The 19689-nt window shown below is 41.4% G+C and overlaps 1 protein-coding gene across 1 annotated transcript in view; it reads right to left on the minus strand.

The window, feature by feature from the left end:
• NEK1 (NIMA related kinase 1) overlaps window positions 1-19689 on the minus strand; it is a 159493-nt gene that overhangs the window by 102577 nt on the left and 37227 nt on the right. Inside the window, exons 11-14 of the mRNA XM_008074769.1 lie at window positions 2062-2121; window positions 1761-1820; window positions 1618-1668; window positions 1410-1484 (exon numbers count right to left, since the gene is read on the minus strand). Coding sequence (XP_008072960.1) covers window positions 1410-1484; window positions 1618-1668; window positions 1761-1820; window positions 2062-2121 — 246 coding nt within the window. The remainder of the gene's footprint in view (window positions 1-1409; window positions 1485-1617; window positions 1669-1760; window positions 1821-2061; window positions 2122-19689) is intronic.

Raw genomic sequence — 19689 nt, forward strand, 5'->3', positions numbered from 1 at the left:
AAGGAGTCTAGTAAGTTAATGTCAACATGGTGGATTGCCTGAGCCCGTGGGTTCGAGACCCGCCTGGGCAACTTAACAAGACCTCATCTCTACAATAAATCAAAAAATTAGCCGGGCGTGGTAGCACGCGCCTGTAGTTCCAGCTACTTGGAAGGCTGAGGCGGAAGGATCGCTGGAGCCCTGCAGGTCGAGGCTGCAATGGCCGGGAGCGGCCACTGCACTCCAGTCTGGGCGACAGAGTGAGACTCCAACTCAAAAAAAATAAAAATACATAAAAAATAAATTAATTTTTAAAAATGTCAACATGGGAGCAACTCCACTCACCTCCTGATATACAACTGCTCAAAGGCCACAGTTTTTAAGGGTACCACTGACACCCAAAGGGAGAGAATGACAGGAGGTGTGTAGATCAGGGGTTGAGAATCTTGGATCCCACTTTAGACCTGGACCTTTCATAGACAGAGACAAGTATAGGATGCCACAGGAGCAAAAGAGGAAGTGTAAGATTCAGAGTGGCAGAACAAAAAAGGAAAATACTGTATAAGCCTTTGCCAGTCAAGTTCCAGGCATTGTTCTCAGAAAAAAACAAAGCAACAACAAAAACACTTTTTATAAATGAAGAAACTAAAGCTCAGAAAAGTAACTGGCCCAAGGTTATACAGTCTGAACCTAGCCAAAGAGAATGTCTGAATTAATGTCCCGAGGTAAATGGCTTTCTAGGTAATAGGTCATCAAGGTAAATGGATGGAGGTCGGTGAGGGTGAGGAGGGCAAGAGGGTGCTATAAAGTCCAAGAAAATGCAGGAGCAGAGACACGGCGATTCACAGGAGGCTCACACGAGGAAACCACGAGTACAGTCTTCAGTTCGGCATGAGCCGCGCATACAGTGTGTGGAGGGAACGGGTGGAGTCAGACTTGGAGAAGCCGTCAGGGACCAGATTAAGAGGGGTCTTCTGAGAACCCAACCTTGGAGGCCACATGAAACCACAGAAGGGTTGTAAGCAGAGGCGTGACAAACTATTTAATTTAAAAAACATTCCTCTAACTATTTGGCTACACTTGATATTTGGTCTTCGGGGAGCTATCAGACAAATTCCTGTCGTTCGGGAGAGATAATAAAGCTGTTTAAGGGGGGGAAAAAAACAAAAACATTCCTCTGACAAAAATGGTGTAACAAGAGTCATCCCATAAAGTTTTTAAAGCAGTTCTAAGTGTCACATATTAGTTATCCATACTTGTTACATACTAAATATATACAGGAAAGCCAAGACTCAAAATCAGTGCTGAAGAATTACAGACAAAAATTAACTGTCCACCGAAAAGACAAAAATGCAAGGCCCAGTTGACAGACACCAAGAGCAAGGTGGAATGAAGAAGCCGCAGGAGAGCAGCGTGGGCCAGACGCCTACCTTCACCTCCCCGCCTCCGCCGGCACGCAGCACGTCTCTCCAGCCTTGCTCCCTGGTCCTGTGTATCCTCTCCAGCTTTGGGGGCGAGAAACACACAAAACACCACTTCAAGTATGTGCTACGAAAGACACGAAGTGTATTTAGCAACACCAGAGCACCAGTGTGGGGGAGGGAGAAGTGCACCATGAAAACAGGGCTGCCCTCTTACCCTTTCCTTCTCTTGCCTTTTCATTTGCTCAGCCTTCATTACACTAATAATCTGTAACAATTTTAGAGAGCAACTTCTTAAAACTCTTGAAGCTATTATCACTTACAACTTGGCAAAGGAAGAAAAATAAGAGCAAAAACTACCTGATCCTTCTGTTTCTTTCCTTTTTCAGTAAATTCCAACCTTCTCTTTCTTGTTGTACCCTTAAATAAAAAAAGAATATTTCAATAAATAATAATGCCTACTTTTTCGAGTTTCATTAGGAAAGTTAGTACACCAATGGCAGAGGTATGCCCAGGAAGGTTAAAAAATAAAATAAGTTGTAGGTACTTGTTTGAAAGAAATAAGGAGGAAAGGTTTGGAGGCTTTACATGACAAGATTTTATTTTATTTTTTAATTATGTTTGCAAAGTATCAAAATAAGCAGACAAATAGTCTTTATACCTCAAACATTTTCCTCCTTTCTTCTCCAGGATTTACTCTCTTCACTGGAGTTTGATGGGCCTGGACAAAAAGTAAAACTACAAATTAGATGGAGATGTAGAGTTCCTCATTTGAAAATTCCAAAGGTAGGGGAATAGGAAATAAGAAAAAAGTAGAGCCAATACGCCCATATCTTTGAAAATAAAAAACACTGCAGTGCTTCTATGGTGACTGTTGAACAAAGAGAAGCATTAGAGTCGAAGGAACCGTGGAGAGACCCCTCCCCAACCATCCGCTCAACAGCACCATGTTCAGACATAGATGTCGAGCTTACATTTCCTCATTTTGTGATAAAACATTACTTTAAAAGCTCGGTAATAGAGATAACACTATTCTGAAAAAATTAGTTACACAACATATATTCACTATGTAAAATTAAAACAAGATAGAAAAATTCAGGCCAGGCATGGTGGCTCAAGCCTATAATCCCAGCACTTCGGGAGGCCAAGGTGAGAGGATTGCCTGAATCCACGGGTTCAAGACCAGCCTGGGCAACATAGTGAGACCTTGTCTCTACAATAAAGCAAAAAATTAGCTGGGCATGGTAGTGCGTGCCTGTAGTTCCGGCTACTTGGAAGGCTGAGGTGGAAGGATCACCTGAGCCCAGCAGGTTGAGGCTGTGGTGGCTAGGAGCGTGCCACTGCACTCCAGCCTGGGTGACAGAGTAAGACTCCAACTTAAAAAAAAAAAAAAAGTAGTCTACTTCACTCCCTACCTCCAGAGGTAACCACTATTGTTAATATTCTCATTAGTATCCTTCTGGACACTACTGTATTTACTTAAACACATAACACAGTATGACTATATATATATATATATATATATATAAAGAATTTTAACTATTTATGATTTTGTGCATACGTGTAATAATAAAGTTTTTTAGATGTAAAAATGACTTTTTAAAATAACAATGTGCCTTGACATTTTCATACCATGGTAAACATAAGAATGGCAATATTCCATATTATAGGCATAATTTGTTTAATCATTCCTCTAGGAATAAACATTTTTCCTACTCTATATGCTATGGGGAATTTCTTTGTACATACATCTCGTGTCATATGCAAGTCTTTCAAAAGGGCAATTTTTTTTTTTTTTTTTTTTGAGTTGGAGTCTCACTCTGTCGCCCAGACTGGAGTGCAGTGGCCGCTCCTGGTCACCGCAGCCTCGACCTGCTGGGCTCCAGCGATCCTTCTGCCTCAGCCTTCCAAGTAGCTGGAATTACAGGCATGTGCTACCATGCCCGGCTGATTTTTTGATTTATTGTAGAGATGAGGTCTCGCTGCCCAGGCAGGTCTTGAACCCGTGGGCTCAGGCAATACACTCACCTCAGCCTCCCAAAGGCGCGGGATTACAGGCTGAGCCACCGAGCCCAGCCAAAAGGACAATTTTTAAAGACATAGAGTTATAGGTAATAACATAATTTAAATGTTGAAAAGAGCTGTCTTCCCAAAAGACTGCACCAATTTATAGTTCAAAGAACTCATCTCTCCACATTCTCACAAATATTGACTGCATCTATTATAGATGTTGCAAATATTTTTCCCATTCTCTTTTTGGTTTGTTTGTTCTGTCTTCTACTGTATAGAAGTTTGCAATCTATATAAATCTCTTCTTTTACAGTACCTGCATATACTATCTTGCTAAGGAAGCCATTTTAGACATCAATATTATATTTCTTCTGCCACTAATAGTTTCATTCTTATATTTAAATCTCTATCTAGAATATATTTGTGTTCATGGAATGAGTTAGGAATCTTGTTTTCTTCCTTGAGAAAACCCAATTATCTCCAGTTTATTGGCGGATACATCCTTTTCCCCACTTGTTGGAAATGTCTCGTTTATCATATAATAAATCAATACACATACAAGGCTAAATTTCTGGAAGTTTCTATTCGGTTCTACTTTTCCCTTTTTTTTTACTGTGATACAAAGTCACCTATAGAAAAGTAGATAGCTGGGCGTGGTGGCTCACATCTGTAATCCCAGCACTTTGGGAGGTGGAGGTGAGAGGATTGCCTGAGTCTAGGGGTTCTAGACCAGCCTGAGCAACATGGCAAGACCTTGTCTCCACAGTAAATAAAAATATTAGCTGGGTGTGGTGGTGTGCGCCTGTGGTTCCAGCTACTTGGAAGGCTAAGGTAGAAGGATCACCAGCCCAGCGTGCCACTGTACTCCAGCTTGGGTGACAGAGCGAGACTCCAACTCAAAAAAAAAAAGAAAGAAAAGTAGATAAAAAGATACATGCAGAGTGTCGCAAATGCAAAGGAAATTCCCAGGTAACCACATTCGAGACAAGAAACACACTACTGCCAACACCCCAAAGTCCTCCATTGCCCTGGTAAGCCATTTTCCCCCACAGAAGTAATCACCAGCATGAGTATCATCCTCTTGCCTTTTTCTTTTCTTTTTTTTTGAGTCTGAGTCTCACTCTGTTGCCCAGGCTGGAGTACAGTGGCACGCTCACAGCCACCGCAGCCTCAACCTGCTGGGCTCAGGCAATCCTTCTGCCTCAACCTTCCGAGTCGCTGGAACCTCAGGCATGTGCTACCACGCCCAGTTAATTTTTTGATTCATTGAAGAAATGAGTCTTTCCACGTTGCCTAGGCAGGTCTCGAAACACTAGGCAGGCCATCCTCTCTCCTTGAACTCCCAAAGTGCTGGGATTACAGGCTTGCACCACCATGCACCACCATGCCCTGGATTTTTATATTAATGGAATCATATTATATTTATTATTTTGTATCTTGCTTCTTTTGCTCAACATTGTTTTCTTTTTTTAAAATATTTTTTATTATGGTTTTGTGGGGTACAGTTAAGGGTTAGGTATACAATGACGTTTCATTCAGGCACCCTGTTGATAAGAGGTTTTCCCCGTCTCCAGACAGATATTTGCAGCTGTTAATCCCATCTCCCTCCACCCCCATAGTTTCCCAGTACCGTCAGTCATTTTCTTATAGTATTACATTGGATGTTCAAGATCCATTATATGAGTGAGAACATGTGATACTTGGATCTTTGTTTCTGTCAGAGGTCACTCAGTATTATAGACTCTAGTTCCATCCAGGTTGCTGCGAAATTCATGATTTTGTTTTTCTATGGCTGCATAGTATTCCATCGTGTATATGTACCACATTTTTTTAATCCAGTCTTCTTTTGCTGGACAGCATGGTTGCTTCCAGGTTCTTGCTACTGTGAACAATGCTGCGATAAACATACTTGTGCAGGTATGTTTTTTATGGAGTGATTTGAGTTCTTCAGGGTATATTCCCAGTAGGGAGATTGTGGGGTCATATGGGAGGCTGATATTTAGAGCTTTTGGGAATCGCCACACTGTTTTCCACAGAGGTTGCACTAGTTTACACTCCCACCAACAGTGTAGAAGTCTTCCCTTTTCAGCACACCCTCTCCAGCAGCTGTTATTTTTTCAGTTGTTGATAATTGCCATTCTGACAGGAGTTAGGTGGTATCTCAGTGTGGTTTTGATTTGCATTTCCCTGATGATTAGTGAGGTTGAACATTTCTTCATGTGTTTGTTGGCTGCTCGGATGTCTTCTTTTGTAAACTGTATGTTCATATCTTTTGCCCATTTTATAATGGGGTTGTTTGTTTTTTTCTTTTCAGCACTTTTGAGTTCCTTGTAGATCCAGGATGCTAAACCTCTGTCAGACCTGGTGTTGGCAAATACTTTTTCCCAGTCTGTAGGCTGTCTCCCTGCTCTCTTGATGGTTTCTTTGGCCTTGCAGAAGCTTGTCAGTTTAATAAGGTCCCACTTGTCTATCTTCTCTCTTATGACCTGTGGGTTTCGGGTTTTGTTCAGAAACTGGATGCCAGTTCCGATTTCCATGAGGGTATTTCCTTCCTTTTCTAAGGTTCTTATGGTTTGAGGTTTTACATTTAGGTCTCTGATCGATTTGGAGTTAACCTTTGTGTATGGGGATAGATAGGGGTCCTGTTTCAATCTTCTGCATGTGGTCAGCCATTTTTCCCAGCACCATTTACTGAATAGGTTCTCCTCTCCCCAGTGGTAGGTGGTAGGGGCTTTGTCGAAGATGAGTTGGTTGAGAAATTGAGGTTTTGCTTCTGAAATCTCAATTCTATTCCATTGATCTATATGCCTGTTCCTGTACCAATACCAAGCTGTTTTGATGATTGTAGCTTTATAGTAATAAGTCTGGTAATGTGATACCACCAGCTTTGTTTTTTTTTGCTAAGGATTGTTCTGTCTATTCCTGGACGTTTGTGTTTCCGTATGAATTCCTGTGTTGTTTTTTCTAGGTCTGAGAAGAATGTTGCTGGTAATTTGATGGGTATTGCATTGAATTTGTAGCTTCCCTTAGGTAAGATGGACATCTTCACAATGTTGATTCTTCCAATCCATGAGCATGGGATATTTTTCCACTTGTTTGTGTCATCTTTGATTTCTTTGAGCAGTGTTTTGTAATTTTCATTGTAAAGGTCTTTCACGTCTCTGGTTAGGAAGATGCCAAGGTATTTCATTTTTTTGGTGGTTATTGTGAATGGAATTGTGTTTTTTATTTGGGTTTCTGTTTGTTTATTATTGGTGTAGAGAAATGCGATTATCTTTTATACATTTATTTCATATCCTGAGACTTTGCCAAAGGCCTTTATGAATGTAAGGAGGCTTTTGACAGATTCTCTTGGGTTTTCAAGGTACACAATCATATCATCTGCAAAGAGAGATAACTTGACTTCCTCTTTTCCTATTTGGATACCCCTGATTGACTCCTCTTCTCTGATTACTCAAGCCAGGACTTCCAATACTATGTTGAACAGGAGGGGTGAGAGTGGGCATCCTTGTCTTGTTCCAGTTTTCAGGGGAATTGGTTCCAATTTTTGTCCATTTAGGAGTATGCTGGCTGTGGGTTTCTCGTAGATGGCTGTTACTATTTTAAGGTATGTTCCCCATATGCCTAGATGTTCAAGGGTTTTTATCAAGAAGGGGTGCTGGATTTTAGCAAAAGCTTTTTCTGCATCTAATGATATGATCATGTGGTTTTTGTTTTGACATCTGTTGATGTATTTAATTACATTTATGGTTTTACGAATGTTGAACCAGTCTCGCATCCCAGGAATGAAGCCTACTTGGTCATGATGGATGATTTTTGAGATGTATTGCTGAATTCGGTTTGCTAGGATCTTGTAGAGAATTTTAGCATCTATGTTCATCAAAGATATTGGCCTGTAGTTCTCTTTCTTTGTTGGAACTTTACTTGGCTTGGGTATCAATGTGATGTTGGCTTCGTAAAATGATTTGGGTAGAGTTCCATATTTTTTAATCGCCTGGAATACCTTCAGTAGAATTGGTATCAGCTCCTCCTTAAATGTCTTGTAGAATTCTGCTGGAAAGGCATCTGGACCAGGGCTTTTTTTTTCTAGGAAGTTTTATTACGTAGTCGATTTCCTTGATTGTTATTGGTCTATTTAGGGTCTCAATTTCTTCTTGTTCCAACCTAGGTAGGTTGTGTGATGTCAGAAAGTCCTTCATTTCCTTAAGGTTTTCAAGTTTGTTTCCATACAAGTGTACGTAGTAGTTTCTAATGATCTTTTGTATTTCTTCAGGGTCAGATGTGACTTCATCTTTTGTGTTTCTGATTGTGCTTATTTGGTTTTTTTCTCATTTTTTTCTTGGTCAGGCTAGCTAGGGACCATCGGTCTTTTTTATCCTTTCGAAAAACCAGCTTTTTGTTTCATTGATTTTTTTGTATTATCTTTTTGTCTTCTATGTCCTGGATTTGAGCTTTTATTTTGGTCATCTGGATTCTTCTGCTGAAATTAAGGTTTTTGTAGTCTTGCTTTTCCAGCTTCTTTAGGTGGCTTGTTAGGTTGTGAATTTCTGTTCCTTTCATTTTCTTCATGTGTGTTTGTAGGGATATAAATTCCCCTCTTGCTACAGCTTTCAGGGCATCCCAGAGATTTTGGTAAGATGTTTCTTCATTTTCATTTGTTTCCAGGTATCTTTTGATCTCTCTTTTGATTTCATCATTGACCCAGGAGTTGTTTAGCATCATGCTGTTTAGTGTCCATGTCTTTGTGGGTTTTGGGGGGACTTTGTTGGTGTCAATGTTTATTTTTATTCCTCTGTGGTCCGAAAGGGTGCATGGTAGAATGTCGGTCCTTTTAAATTTGCTTATGCTTGATTTATGGCCGAGTATGTGGTCGTTCTTAGAATATGTTCCATGTGGTGATGAGTAGAATGTGTATTCTGTGGTCTTTGGATGGAGTGTTCTGTAGGTATCAATTAAGTCCATTTGGTCCAAAGTCACATTGAGGTTTGGGATCTCCTTGTTGATTTTTTGTCCTGATGATCTGTCTAGGGTTGTGAGTGGGGTATTAAAGTCCCAGTTATGATGGTGCTAGAGTCAATATCTTTCTTTAGTTTTCCTAGAAGTTGCTTTATGAAAGTTGGTGCACCTATGTTGGGTGCATATATGTTTAGGATAGATATTTCTTGTTGATGGATCGAGCCTTTTGTCATTATGTAGTGATCTTCTGTATCTTTTTTGATTTTTAATAGCTTGATGAGTATTTTGTCTGAAATTAAGATCGCTACTCCTCCTTTCTTTTGTATTCTGTTTGCCTGAAAGTTTGTTTCCCATCCTCTTACTTTGAGTCTGTGGGTGTCCTTTTTAGTGAGGGGAGTCTCTTGAAGTCAATAGATTGTTGCCTGATGATATTTTATTCATTTTGCCATTCTAAGTCTTTTCAGTGGTGCATTTAGTCCATTCACATTTAGGCTAATAATTGAAATGCAAGAGTTGATCCCTGTCATAAGGTTCTTACAGAGTTGTTCCTGTTTGTTTGTTGTCTTTCTTTGGGTTTTGGAGTTGGTTCATGTGTGTTTTTAATCTTTTGCCTGTACTCTTGTGAAGAATGTTGTTCTTTTTTTTCTTTTGTGTTCAGTACTTTCTTAAGTGTTTCTTGTAGAGGTGGTCTGGTGGCAGCGTAGGTTCTTAGGGATTGGATATCTGGAAAAGATTTCAATTCTCCCTCACTAATGAAGCTTAGTTTGGCTGGGTAGGTTATTCTTGGTTGAAAGTGTTTATCTTTTAGAACTCTGAAGATAGGGCTCCAGGCTCTCCTAGCCTGAAGGGTTTCTGTGGATAAATCTGCTGCTATTCTAATTGGTCTTCCCTGGTAGGTAGTCTGGCCTTTTTCTCTTGCTGTCTTTAGGATTTTTTCTTTTATAGCTACTTTGTTTAGGCGAATTATTATGTGTCTAGGAGTTGGTCTTCTCATTTGTTGTCTTGCAGGGGTTCTCTGAATCTCTTGTGTTTAAATTTTTTCTTCCTTGATGAGATGAGGGAAGTTTTCTTGAATGATTTCATGAAATGTTTGTTCCAGTGTGGCTTCTGTTTCTCTCTCTGCCTCAGGAAGCCCAATTACTCTTAGGTTTGGTCTCTTGAAGTGATCATTCATCTCTTCCAGGTTTTATTCTGTCTTTTTGAGCTTCTTTTCTATGCTTTTGACAGTTTGGGTTATTTCTGTGTTTTGGTCTTCGAGCTCTGAGATTCTTTCTTCTGCTTGGCTGATTCTGCTTTCCATGCTTATTAGTCTGTTATTCATTTCCATCACAGTATTCTTTACTGCTGTTATTTCTGACCTCAGCTCCTTCCTATTTTCCTCTTGTCTCTCCTCAATTTTTTAAATTCTCTCCATTAATGTCTTGATGTCTGGGTTTGTTGCATGTGACCAGGCATTCTGGGGGCTCTTCATTGTTTGTGTTCCAGAATCTGTTTTCTCAGTGTCTGACCTCCCAGGGGTCTGTGTGAGGCCTATATTCTTCTTTTGGTTTTTCTTCATTTGTACGGTTTTTCCCCCTCCCTAACTTTTTCCTTCCCTTCACGTCACCATCTTCTTTAATTCTGTTATTCAGGGGTAAAGGGATTGGTTTTACTTCTGTTTGTTCGATCTCCTTTTCTTTATGTATGCCCTCTTTGTTCAATTCTGGAGTTGCACTGTAGGTTGGGGGTGGTCCTTTTTGCAGTTTTGAGATTTACTTAAGGGGGGAGCTGTGATTAAAAATCTATCTGCAGGAACTGATATTTGCTGACAGGTATGTGGATAATCTGGAACCCATTTCCCACTGCCTTGGAATCTTTCTGTGCAGTGGGGCTGTAGGTTTACTCCCTGAAATAAAATGTGGTTAGCAGAGGGGAGAGAATGGAGCAGACAGTGGGTTGAAGGGGGAGGTGGAGAGTTAGAGGAGTAAGGGGGGAAACAAACGAGTGTGCCAACAAATAGAGAGAGAGGCCTATACTGAAACAGATAAAAACAAGACCACAGGTACGGACGAACCAACTCTCATACAAAAAAAAAAAATATACATATATAGTGATGCTAATATACAAGCTAACCAACCACCTTATCGGTGTGCTGTTCCTCTATACAAAGATATGGTTTACAGAGAGAGGAAAAGAGAAGAAAAGGAAGAGGAAAAAAGAAAAAAAGGAACAATACAGTAGGAATAGAATTAAGTCATTAAACTAACAGAATCAATGAAGCACACTCTGAGACATTTCGTTTAAGTCCAATGTCCTTTCAGTTCTGATTCCTAGTTTTCTTTTCAAGTTGGTAAATCAGTTTGCAGTTAGGGTCAGTTACCCCTGGTCTGCTGTGAAGGACAGTTCAGATCATCCTCCCTTCGCCACTCTGGCCTATGTCTTTTTCAAGCTTGTTTCTCCCGTTTCGGTGTTGTTACCTTGAATCGCCAGCAGGTGGTGCTATCTCTGCTGCTCGCCCCAGAGGGGGCGGGGCGGACAGGAATGGCAGAGGCTGAAGATGGCAAGATGGCCACCTGCCTCAGGGCAGACGGCAGGAGACTTACGGCAGGCAGGACGACTCGGTCGCAGGAGAGGTGGCAGCGATCCCAGCAGATCTTTCCTGAAGGGGCTTGAAGGACTGAAGTGGATCGCCTCCGGCCCAGGTGGTGCGATGTGCTATGGCCGCCACGGAGGCCGCGGTGGCGACAGGGGCGGCAGCACCGTTTGCGCTGGAGTGACGGTCCAGTCCACTGCCATGCCCCAGCGGTGGCAACGGCCTAGCTCCATATGAAGAGTTGGCTGCGATGATGGGGTCCGCAGCCCCCGGGGCGAGAGTCAGAGACCCACTGCAGTTTTCCTTTGCAGAGGGTTTCACAGACTGGGTTGCCCCGTCGCCATCTTGCCGCTTCTCTCAATATTGTTTTCGAGATTCACCCATGTTATTTGTATCTACATCTGTTTCCTTCACTGGTATATAGTATTCAATTAATTCCAACTCCTTTCTTCTACAATTGTCTTATACTTTACTCATCAGTTCAGTTCTATATCTGGGGTGTCTGTGGCTATTTCCACATCCTTTTCTAGCTGATTATTTTTACATGCTGATCTTCTATCAGTCCACTATACTGAATTTTATTTATAGTTTGATGTGTCTCTAAGATTTCCTAGGTAGGTAATCACATAATCTACAAATAATGTCTCTATTTTCCCTTCTCTTGCAATATTTGCTTCTAATTTCCTTCTTATTAGTTGCATTGGCTAGGACCTCTGACATAACATTTAACAAAGGCAATGACAGCCAACACCTCTATCCTGTTCCTTACTTTAATGATAATGCTTCCAGTGTTTTCACTATAATAAATAATGCTTGCCATAGGTTTCTGGTGTGTGTTATACACAATGAACTAAGTTATGAACTTTATCTTCCATTCCTCAAATCAAAATTTTTAAACAAAAATTAGCGTTCAATTTCACTAAATTTTCAGCACCTATTGATTTTTTTTTTTTTTTTTTTTGAGTTGGAGTCTCACTTTGTCACCCAGACTGGAGTGCGGTGGCCACTCCCAGCCACTGCAGCCTCAACCTGTTGGGCTCCAGCGATCCTTCTGCCTCAGCCTTCCAAGTAGCTGGAACTACAGGTGCGTGCTACCACACCTGGCTAATTTTTGATTTATTGTAGAGATGAGGTCTCACCAAGTTGCCCAGGTGGGTCTCGAACCCATGGGCTCAGGCAATTCACTCACCTAAGCCTCTCAAGGCACGGGATTACAGGCTGAGCTACTGAGCCTGACTTGATATGATTTTATATATGGTTTTCTCCTCTAATCTCCTAATGCAATAAAATTGCAGTAATCAGTTCCTACCTTTGAACTATATCTGTATTCCTGTAATGAAACCTATTTCGTAAGTATTATTTTTTTTTTAAATACATTGCTTGATTTGACTTGCCTTTTTAAAAAATCCTTTTTTTTTTTTTTTTTTTTGAGTCAGAGTCTCACTCTGTCACCCAGGCTGGAGTGCAGTAACACACTCATGGCCACCGCAGGCTTGACCTGCTGGGTTCAGGCTATCCTTCCAGTTCAGTCTTCCAAGTAACCTGAAAACATCATGCTGAGTGAAAAGAGCTATTCACAAAGACCACGTGTCATGTGACTCTGTTGATATGAAATGTCCAGAATATGCAACTCTGTCATCTAGGGACAGAAGGTGGATTCGTGGTCACCAAGGGTTGTGGGGTGAAGAAAATTGGGAGTGACTGCTAGTGGGAAAATAAGTTCTTTTTGGGGCGATGAAAATGTTCTAAAACGTACTGTGGAGATGGTTCTGCAACCCTGTGAACACACTAACACCATTAACAGAAATTTTTTCTTTTTAAGTCAGAGTCTCACTCTGTCACCCAGGGTAGAGTGCAATGGAGTGATCATGGCTACCACAGCCTCAACCTTCTAGGCTCAGATGATCCTTCCGCCTCAGCCTCCTGAGTAGCTAGGATGACAGGTGTACACCACCACATCTGGCTAATATTTTCATTTACTGTAGAGATGAGGTCTCGCCAAGTTGCCCAAGATGGTCTACAACCCCTGAGCTCAGGCAATCCTCTTGCCTCCACCTCCCAAAGTGCTAGGATTACAGGTATGAGCCACTGCACCCAACTTAACTGAACACTTTCAACGGGTGAACTGTACATTATGTAAATTATATCCCAATAAAGTTATTTTTAAAGATCCATATCCTGAAGAGTTGCTCGGCCATGATCATTGGACATAGAGTTCTGCATCCTCTATTCTGACAAGCTCCATGGGTTAACTTTTATATAATCAGGGTAGCACCAGACTACAAATGAGTAAACAATAACACCAAACAATTAAAAATATTAATGTGATATATCAGTCCTATACAAAAGGCCAGTGTTTGTATCTACTGCATGATAGAACAGAATAAGAAGAGAATGTTTACCAAAAACAACTACATACGCTTGGGTAAGTTAAATGAAGGCAAAGACTATTCATCTCCTGATGGTCCATATTGCCTTATACACAAGACATTCAAATATTTTTCAAATAAAAATACCAAGCTGTTCTTCTGAAATAACATGGATATTTTCAGAACACTACTTCTATACTGAAAAGAATAATACAAAACATAAAACATCTTCACAAAGATAACTTAAAATCAGAGTCAAAACCCTGAAATGTGTTCATGAAGTACCCTCTAGTGGCTTAATAGTCACTTCTTTAACAGAGCTTTTAAAAAAGAACCGATTTTCCAGAGAGAGGACCAAAGTCTTATGATATAAAAATATTTCACTGAGTAATAATAACTTAATATGCCTTAGATTAAATGTGTACAACTTAAACATGACAGTATCATTAAGTGGTTATGGTTTTCCTCATAAGCTTGTCATTTTCAAAGTTGAAGTTAAAAATTCTAAGAAGTCTTTATGAATTTGAACCTAAAAGATACTTTGGAATTTCTGGGAGAAGAAGTAGTCTTTAAAAAATGAGATGTAAAAATAAATTGAAAAACATTTTAAGAATCACATTTAAAATATTTTGTACAATTCCATGGTATTAAGTACCTCCATACTGTTGTGCACAGAGTTTAGTTTAAGTGAAATGTTTTAAAAATTAGCTATACAATATTCCAAGTGCTGATTATTATCTAATTCCCAGTGGTCTGGCTTAGAAAATCATGCTTATCTGCCTCGCAGAGTTTGAAGGCAATGGCCTTGTCTGAAATACAAAATATTTGTATCTATCATCTAAATCACTTGCCTATCACTCAGAATATGCGATTGATGACATCTGTTATTCAGAATACCCATAACTGAAGTCTGAAAACCCCACAGCATGCTGTTCTTGTATACTGCTTAAGTTTTTTTTTTTTTTTTGAGTTGGCGTCTCACTCTGTCGCCCAGACTGGAGTGCAGTGGCCGCTCCCGGCCACCACAGCCTCGACCTGCTGGGCTCTGGTGATCCTTCCGCCTCAGTCTTCCAAGTAGCTGGAATTACAGGTGTGCGTTACCACGCCCAGCTGATTTTTTGATTTTTTTATCATAGAGATGAGGTCTTGCCAAGTTTCTCAGGCGTGTCTCGAACCCACGGGCTCAGGCAATCCACTCACCTCAGCCTCCCAAAGATGCAGGATTACAGGCTGAGCCACTGAGCATGGCTATTGCTTAAGTTTTAACTGAAAACAACTACCGTAATACTATAAGAAAAGGATTGACAGTGGCAGGAAACTATGGGGGGGCAGGAAGGGGAAGGGAGGTGGGATTAATGGTAGTCAATATCTGTCTGGGGAAAGGGGGGCACACCTCATCAACAAGGGTACCTGTACAATGAATATTTGTATACCTAACCCTTAACTGTACAACACAATTTTAAAATAAAAAATATATATTAAAAAAAAGTTTTAACTGAAAATAAGGGAAACATTGAGAGAGCCAACACATTACTTGATTCTATCAGCCATATTAAAAGACAGATCACACACTTGGCTACAATCCTGCCCCGAGCTGAGAACCTTCTGGTACATCGTGAGTCCAGGCTCACCCAGAGTTCTTGTCTCTCAATCCTGGCAGGCTGACACGTGGCCCGGAGACAGGACAACGGCTTCTGCAAGGCCACTCAAGTGTGCGGTCCTTATTGGTGGAACAACATGAAGACACAAACATCCCAGCTGCCCTTTCCCCACAGCCATACCAATGCTAATTCTATCTCTGAGAAAACAGAAAATCCATGTGTATATTCCAAAGGCTAAAATAGACGGCATCTGTCAACACCGTTTGGAATAAGCATCTGAAAAATTGCCTATAAATCATACTTTGAATTCACATTTCACGGAACTCTATCAGAAAACACATTTCCAAAGAAATTTTGATCCAGGTCACACTTCTTTCTTAAAATCACCAAAACACAAAATCATCTATAAACTCTCAGAGTCATATTAAAAATAAAGGCAATGTATATTTGAATAAAAACTGGAAAGCTTAGAATAAATTATGTGAAATTCAATTCAGGGTTTGTATACTGCAAATACGTTCTTCATCTTTTATTATATAAAACTGCCAAAAGTGTACTAAAAGACCTCAGCAAATGTATTAAATGACATACTTCATTTAAAAAAATACATACTTCATAAGATAAATTACAGATCAAAGTTATGCTACTTAAGTTACTTCAAAGTACCAAATAGCTTCATGGAAATCAAGTCTCTATCTCAAGAGTCAGATATGTATGTAAGAAATGTATTTCAAATGTTTATAGCTTTCTCTTCATCACCTCATACTGAAGTAGTTTCCTTTTTAAAATTTAATTTTATTATTTAAAAAGCATATGAGTGACTTAAAAATACTGATACCTAATAAATGTGCATATTTATAGGGGCACACATGATGCAGGCATCCAATGTGTAGTGATAAAATAAGAGTAAGTGGGACACCCATCGCCTCAGCAGATGCTTTCAAGCATTAAGAGTTGGCCTTTACCCTTGTAAATGCTTTTAAAACAGAAAGGATATTGCTATGCTGATCTGGAATTCATTTTGTTCAATAATTCACTCATTAAAAACTTACTAGCCACTTATCTGTGCAAAGTTGCATAAAACGTGGTTTTTAACTTCATAGCTGACATTTTTTTTCTTTGAGTCGAGGTTTCACTCTGTCACACAGGCTGGAGTGCAGTGGCATGCTCATGGCTACCACAGCCTCAATCTTTTGAGCTCAGGTGATCCTTCTGTCTTAGCCTTCTAAGTAGCTGGAACTACAGGTGATGCCATCATGCCCAGTTAATTTTTTTATTTATTGTAGAGACAAGATCTTGCACCAAGTTGCCAAGGTTGGTCTGGAACCCCTGGACTCAGGCAATCCTCTCCTCTGCCTTCTAAAGTGCTGGAATTACAGGTGTGAGTCACTGCACCTGGCTTAGAGCTGACGTTCTAACAAAAATAACATTAAGAAGATACATATCAGGTGCTGAAGGAGTTCAAATAAAAAAATTATTTTCCTGTTTTTTGGGGGTTATAGAAAGGGGACAATTAGGGAAGAGATAAAAAAGGTCTTGTGGAACAAAGCGTTCTGCAGTGCTCCTAGCTCCCTTGGGTAAGTAGAGAATTGCTATCACCACTGCCAATGCAACTACCCCAGACCATGATGTCAACATTCTATCTGCTAACCTACAAGCTAATGATGTGAACACAAATCACACAGTTTGCTCCTTTTGCCATTTTTCTCAAGCTTTTGTATTCTTGTTGGATGCTAACATTGAGGGCAGAAGTAAGTTCTTCACTTGGTACTTTTCAAGGGCTTACAGAAGAGTACAGGATCAACATGACTTGTACCTATGCAGAAGAGACAGAAGAATGGAGGAGGGGTACAGAAAAAAAAGAGTACACACAGGGTAGAGTCAGTAACTAGTGAAAGGTCCAAGTTAGCTAAGACTTGGTAAGAAGCTAGGGGCATTGTAGACTGGACAGTGCATGCAGGTTCGAATCCTGGAAGGTCTTCAACACACACAATAAGCACCCTTTATTTGGTAGGGTGGTTCTTTGCCCACTATGTGTTATCTGCAAGACATACTTTGTATGTTTCTTATGTCAATCAGCCTGACTCCTGAGTTACAACAGCAAATTAAAAGCATTAGATTAATTTTTAATGTCTCAGCACTACTGATAATAATTTTAACAGGCTACTTGTCTTTCTAACTAAAAAAAGGTCACAAAAATTCATTTTTTTTCCCTAGTGTAGATCTTATAGAACAAAGACATACTCCAGTGTACTCAAGAGAGTTGACCATTGTCATTTATTTCTCTCTAGGTTTTTTTTAATAGTCATCAATTTGCTAAAAACATTAACAAAATGGTTTTTATAAACTGAGTTTTAACTAAAAATTTAGGTAGTTACTTTTTTTTTAAAGAATTAACATTTGTGAGCAACTTGAAGACATCCAAGTCAGAACTCCTTCATTCATTCACTTATTCAGGACTCACTGAGTACCTACCACCTGCCAGGAACTATACCTGCCAGGAACTATCTGCCGGGAGCCAATGAACAACAATCCCTACCCTCATGAATTTAAGCACTGTCTTGGAGGAAACTGCAACAAACAAATGGATCATGAATGGACTTGAGCGTGATAATGCCGTGGAAAAAGACAGAGCAGGATAAAGTAGACTCGAAACAAGGGCTGGGGTGAAGGATAACTGTTACTTGAGGTGTGCAGTGTGTTCACGAAGGGCTCTATTCACAAGGCGAATTTCGAGCACACCTCTCAGAAAAGAGAACAGCAAGTACAACGTGCTTCTGCAGGTGGGTACTTGGCATATTCGCTAATGGTAACGATCAGTAGAGGGAAAACACAATCACACAGGAGAGAGCACAGAGTCCCTTAGAAGGCAAAAAAGAAGCCAGTGTGCAAATGGTGGGGCTGACTCTGGACAGGAACAAGACAGGGCATCCAAAGCAAAAGGAAGAAAGGCAGAGTATCTGCCAACAGGTAAACTGACTGGCACAGTGACTGTGAGGGCGTAGGGAGGGTTCCTCCAATTGCTCCTGTGCTCTCAGCGAAGTGGGCAGCAGGCCCTGGTCCCCGTCACGAGCAAGAAGGCCAAAAATCGCCACCCGATCACTGGGAGTAAGCACAGCAAGGAAACGTAACGGGGCTGCCAGAGGGGCTAATCTGACGCTGTGGGCTCCAAACTTACGGTCAGACCAGATACACAGTCGTGTTCCTCAGTCACGCTCCCCTGCCAGGTTCAGGACAAAGGAGCCAGAGGGCAGGGCTTCAGGTGAAGTTTTCACCAGGTGATCTTGTAACAGTGGAGACAGGAGCAAGAGAGTTGTGGCACAAAACGATTAGAAGAGAAGACGGAACGTAAGCTAGGTAAGAAAGGGAAAACCAGCAACAATTAAAAAAAAAAACCACTGAGATCCAAGGATCCAAATGAGACAAAGCTATCTTGGAGGCAAACCCCTGAAGGAATGAGCTAGAAACATGACAAGTAGTCGTCAGGGAGCAGATGCTTACAAAAGAGACTAAGAGAGAATCGCCATTATTGATAATGACAAATCTAATGGCACGACTACAGATGAGAGTTTTAAGCCATGGTAGGAAACAATACTATTAGAAGAGAATGATCAAGAAAATAAAAGGCCACGTTTATGGGAAATGTCATCTTTTTGATACTGAAACCACAGAGAACTATGACAATGTTGGGAAAGGTGACAGTGAACCAGACGTCAAACTCTTCAAAAAATAAAGGTCTGCAGATGACCCTGACACAGATGGGAAGCAGGTGACCCTGTGTGACAGCAACAGCATCGAAGCTGGAGCAGGGGTGGGGGGAGGGGGGAGGGGAGGGGAGGCTAGGGAGCAGCGAGAATCTGGCAACAGGAAGCAAGGAAGCTCCTCCTTCCCCTCGCCTCCAACCCAGGATCATCAGGGTCAAGAGAAAAGAGCTACCACGTGAGAGAGCTACAGAGCAGTGCACAGGGCCACGCCAGAGTGCAGAGCAAAGGTGAAGACATCTGCAGAAGCTGGAGATGTGAAAGTGAAGAGGGCTGTGCAGCAGTGCTTAGAAAGTTCCAGGGAGGTCCAGACAGGTCGGGGAGTGAGCAGAGTCTTGTGGGATGAGACCAGGTTGTGAGGGGAAGCCTGGGTCCTAGGCTTCTTGTGGTGACTGACGTAAGGAGAAATAAAGCGTCCTCACATGGAACGGTCCACTCAGGCTGGGAGAAAGGCAATAAATCCATTTTAAAAAGAAAACCACGTGCCAATTTTCACTGCCCTCAGCTCCCATTCCAGGCTTCCCATTCCTGCCTGCAATGGGGGGACAGGTGTTGTGGACAGTCTCCCTCTGCTGGCTCGCACCCCACTAGGCTTTGTCAGGAGACAATAGGGGACATTTGTCACAGAGGGCAGAAGCTCCCTGACCGCCACCTTCCTTCCTCTTTGTTCCTGCAGAGGCACTCACCACTGCAGGCAGCTCCAGGAGAGCCTATACTGAGTTTCAGCACTCCCCTAGGGACAGCGCCTGGAGTTCCGCTAGAGCCCAGTAGGCATCCCAGCCTGCTTCCCAAAGACACTGGCCCGGGCAGGCCCCTGGGGCCCCAGCAGGCTTCCCAGTGAGGTCAATGGCCACAGGGGGGCTTCCCTTAACATTTTGCTGCCGCTCCAGGAAATGTCCCAGGGCGTTTCGCCAGTGCCACCTTGGACAGGTTTTTCGCCAGCCCGACTGTGGTGCCACCCAGCGGCTCCCGCCACACTCTACCCAACATAGCCGGAATCTCATTAAGGATGGGGGTGTT

The sequence above is a fragment of the Carlito syrichta genome, unplaced genomic scaffold, assembly GCF_000164805.1.
Source record: "Carlito syrichta isolate Samal-C Ts95f unplaced genomic scaffold, Tarsius_syrichta-2.0.1 Scaffold317482, whole genome shotgun sequence".
Classification (NCBI taxonomy): domain Eukaryota; kingdom Metazoa; phylum Chordata; class Mammalia; order Primates; family Tarsiidae; genus Carlito; species Carlito syrichta.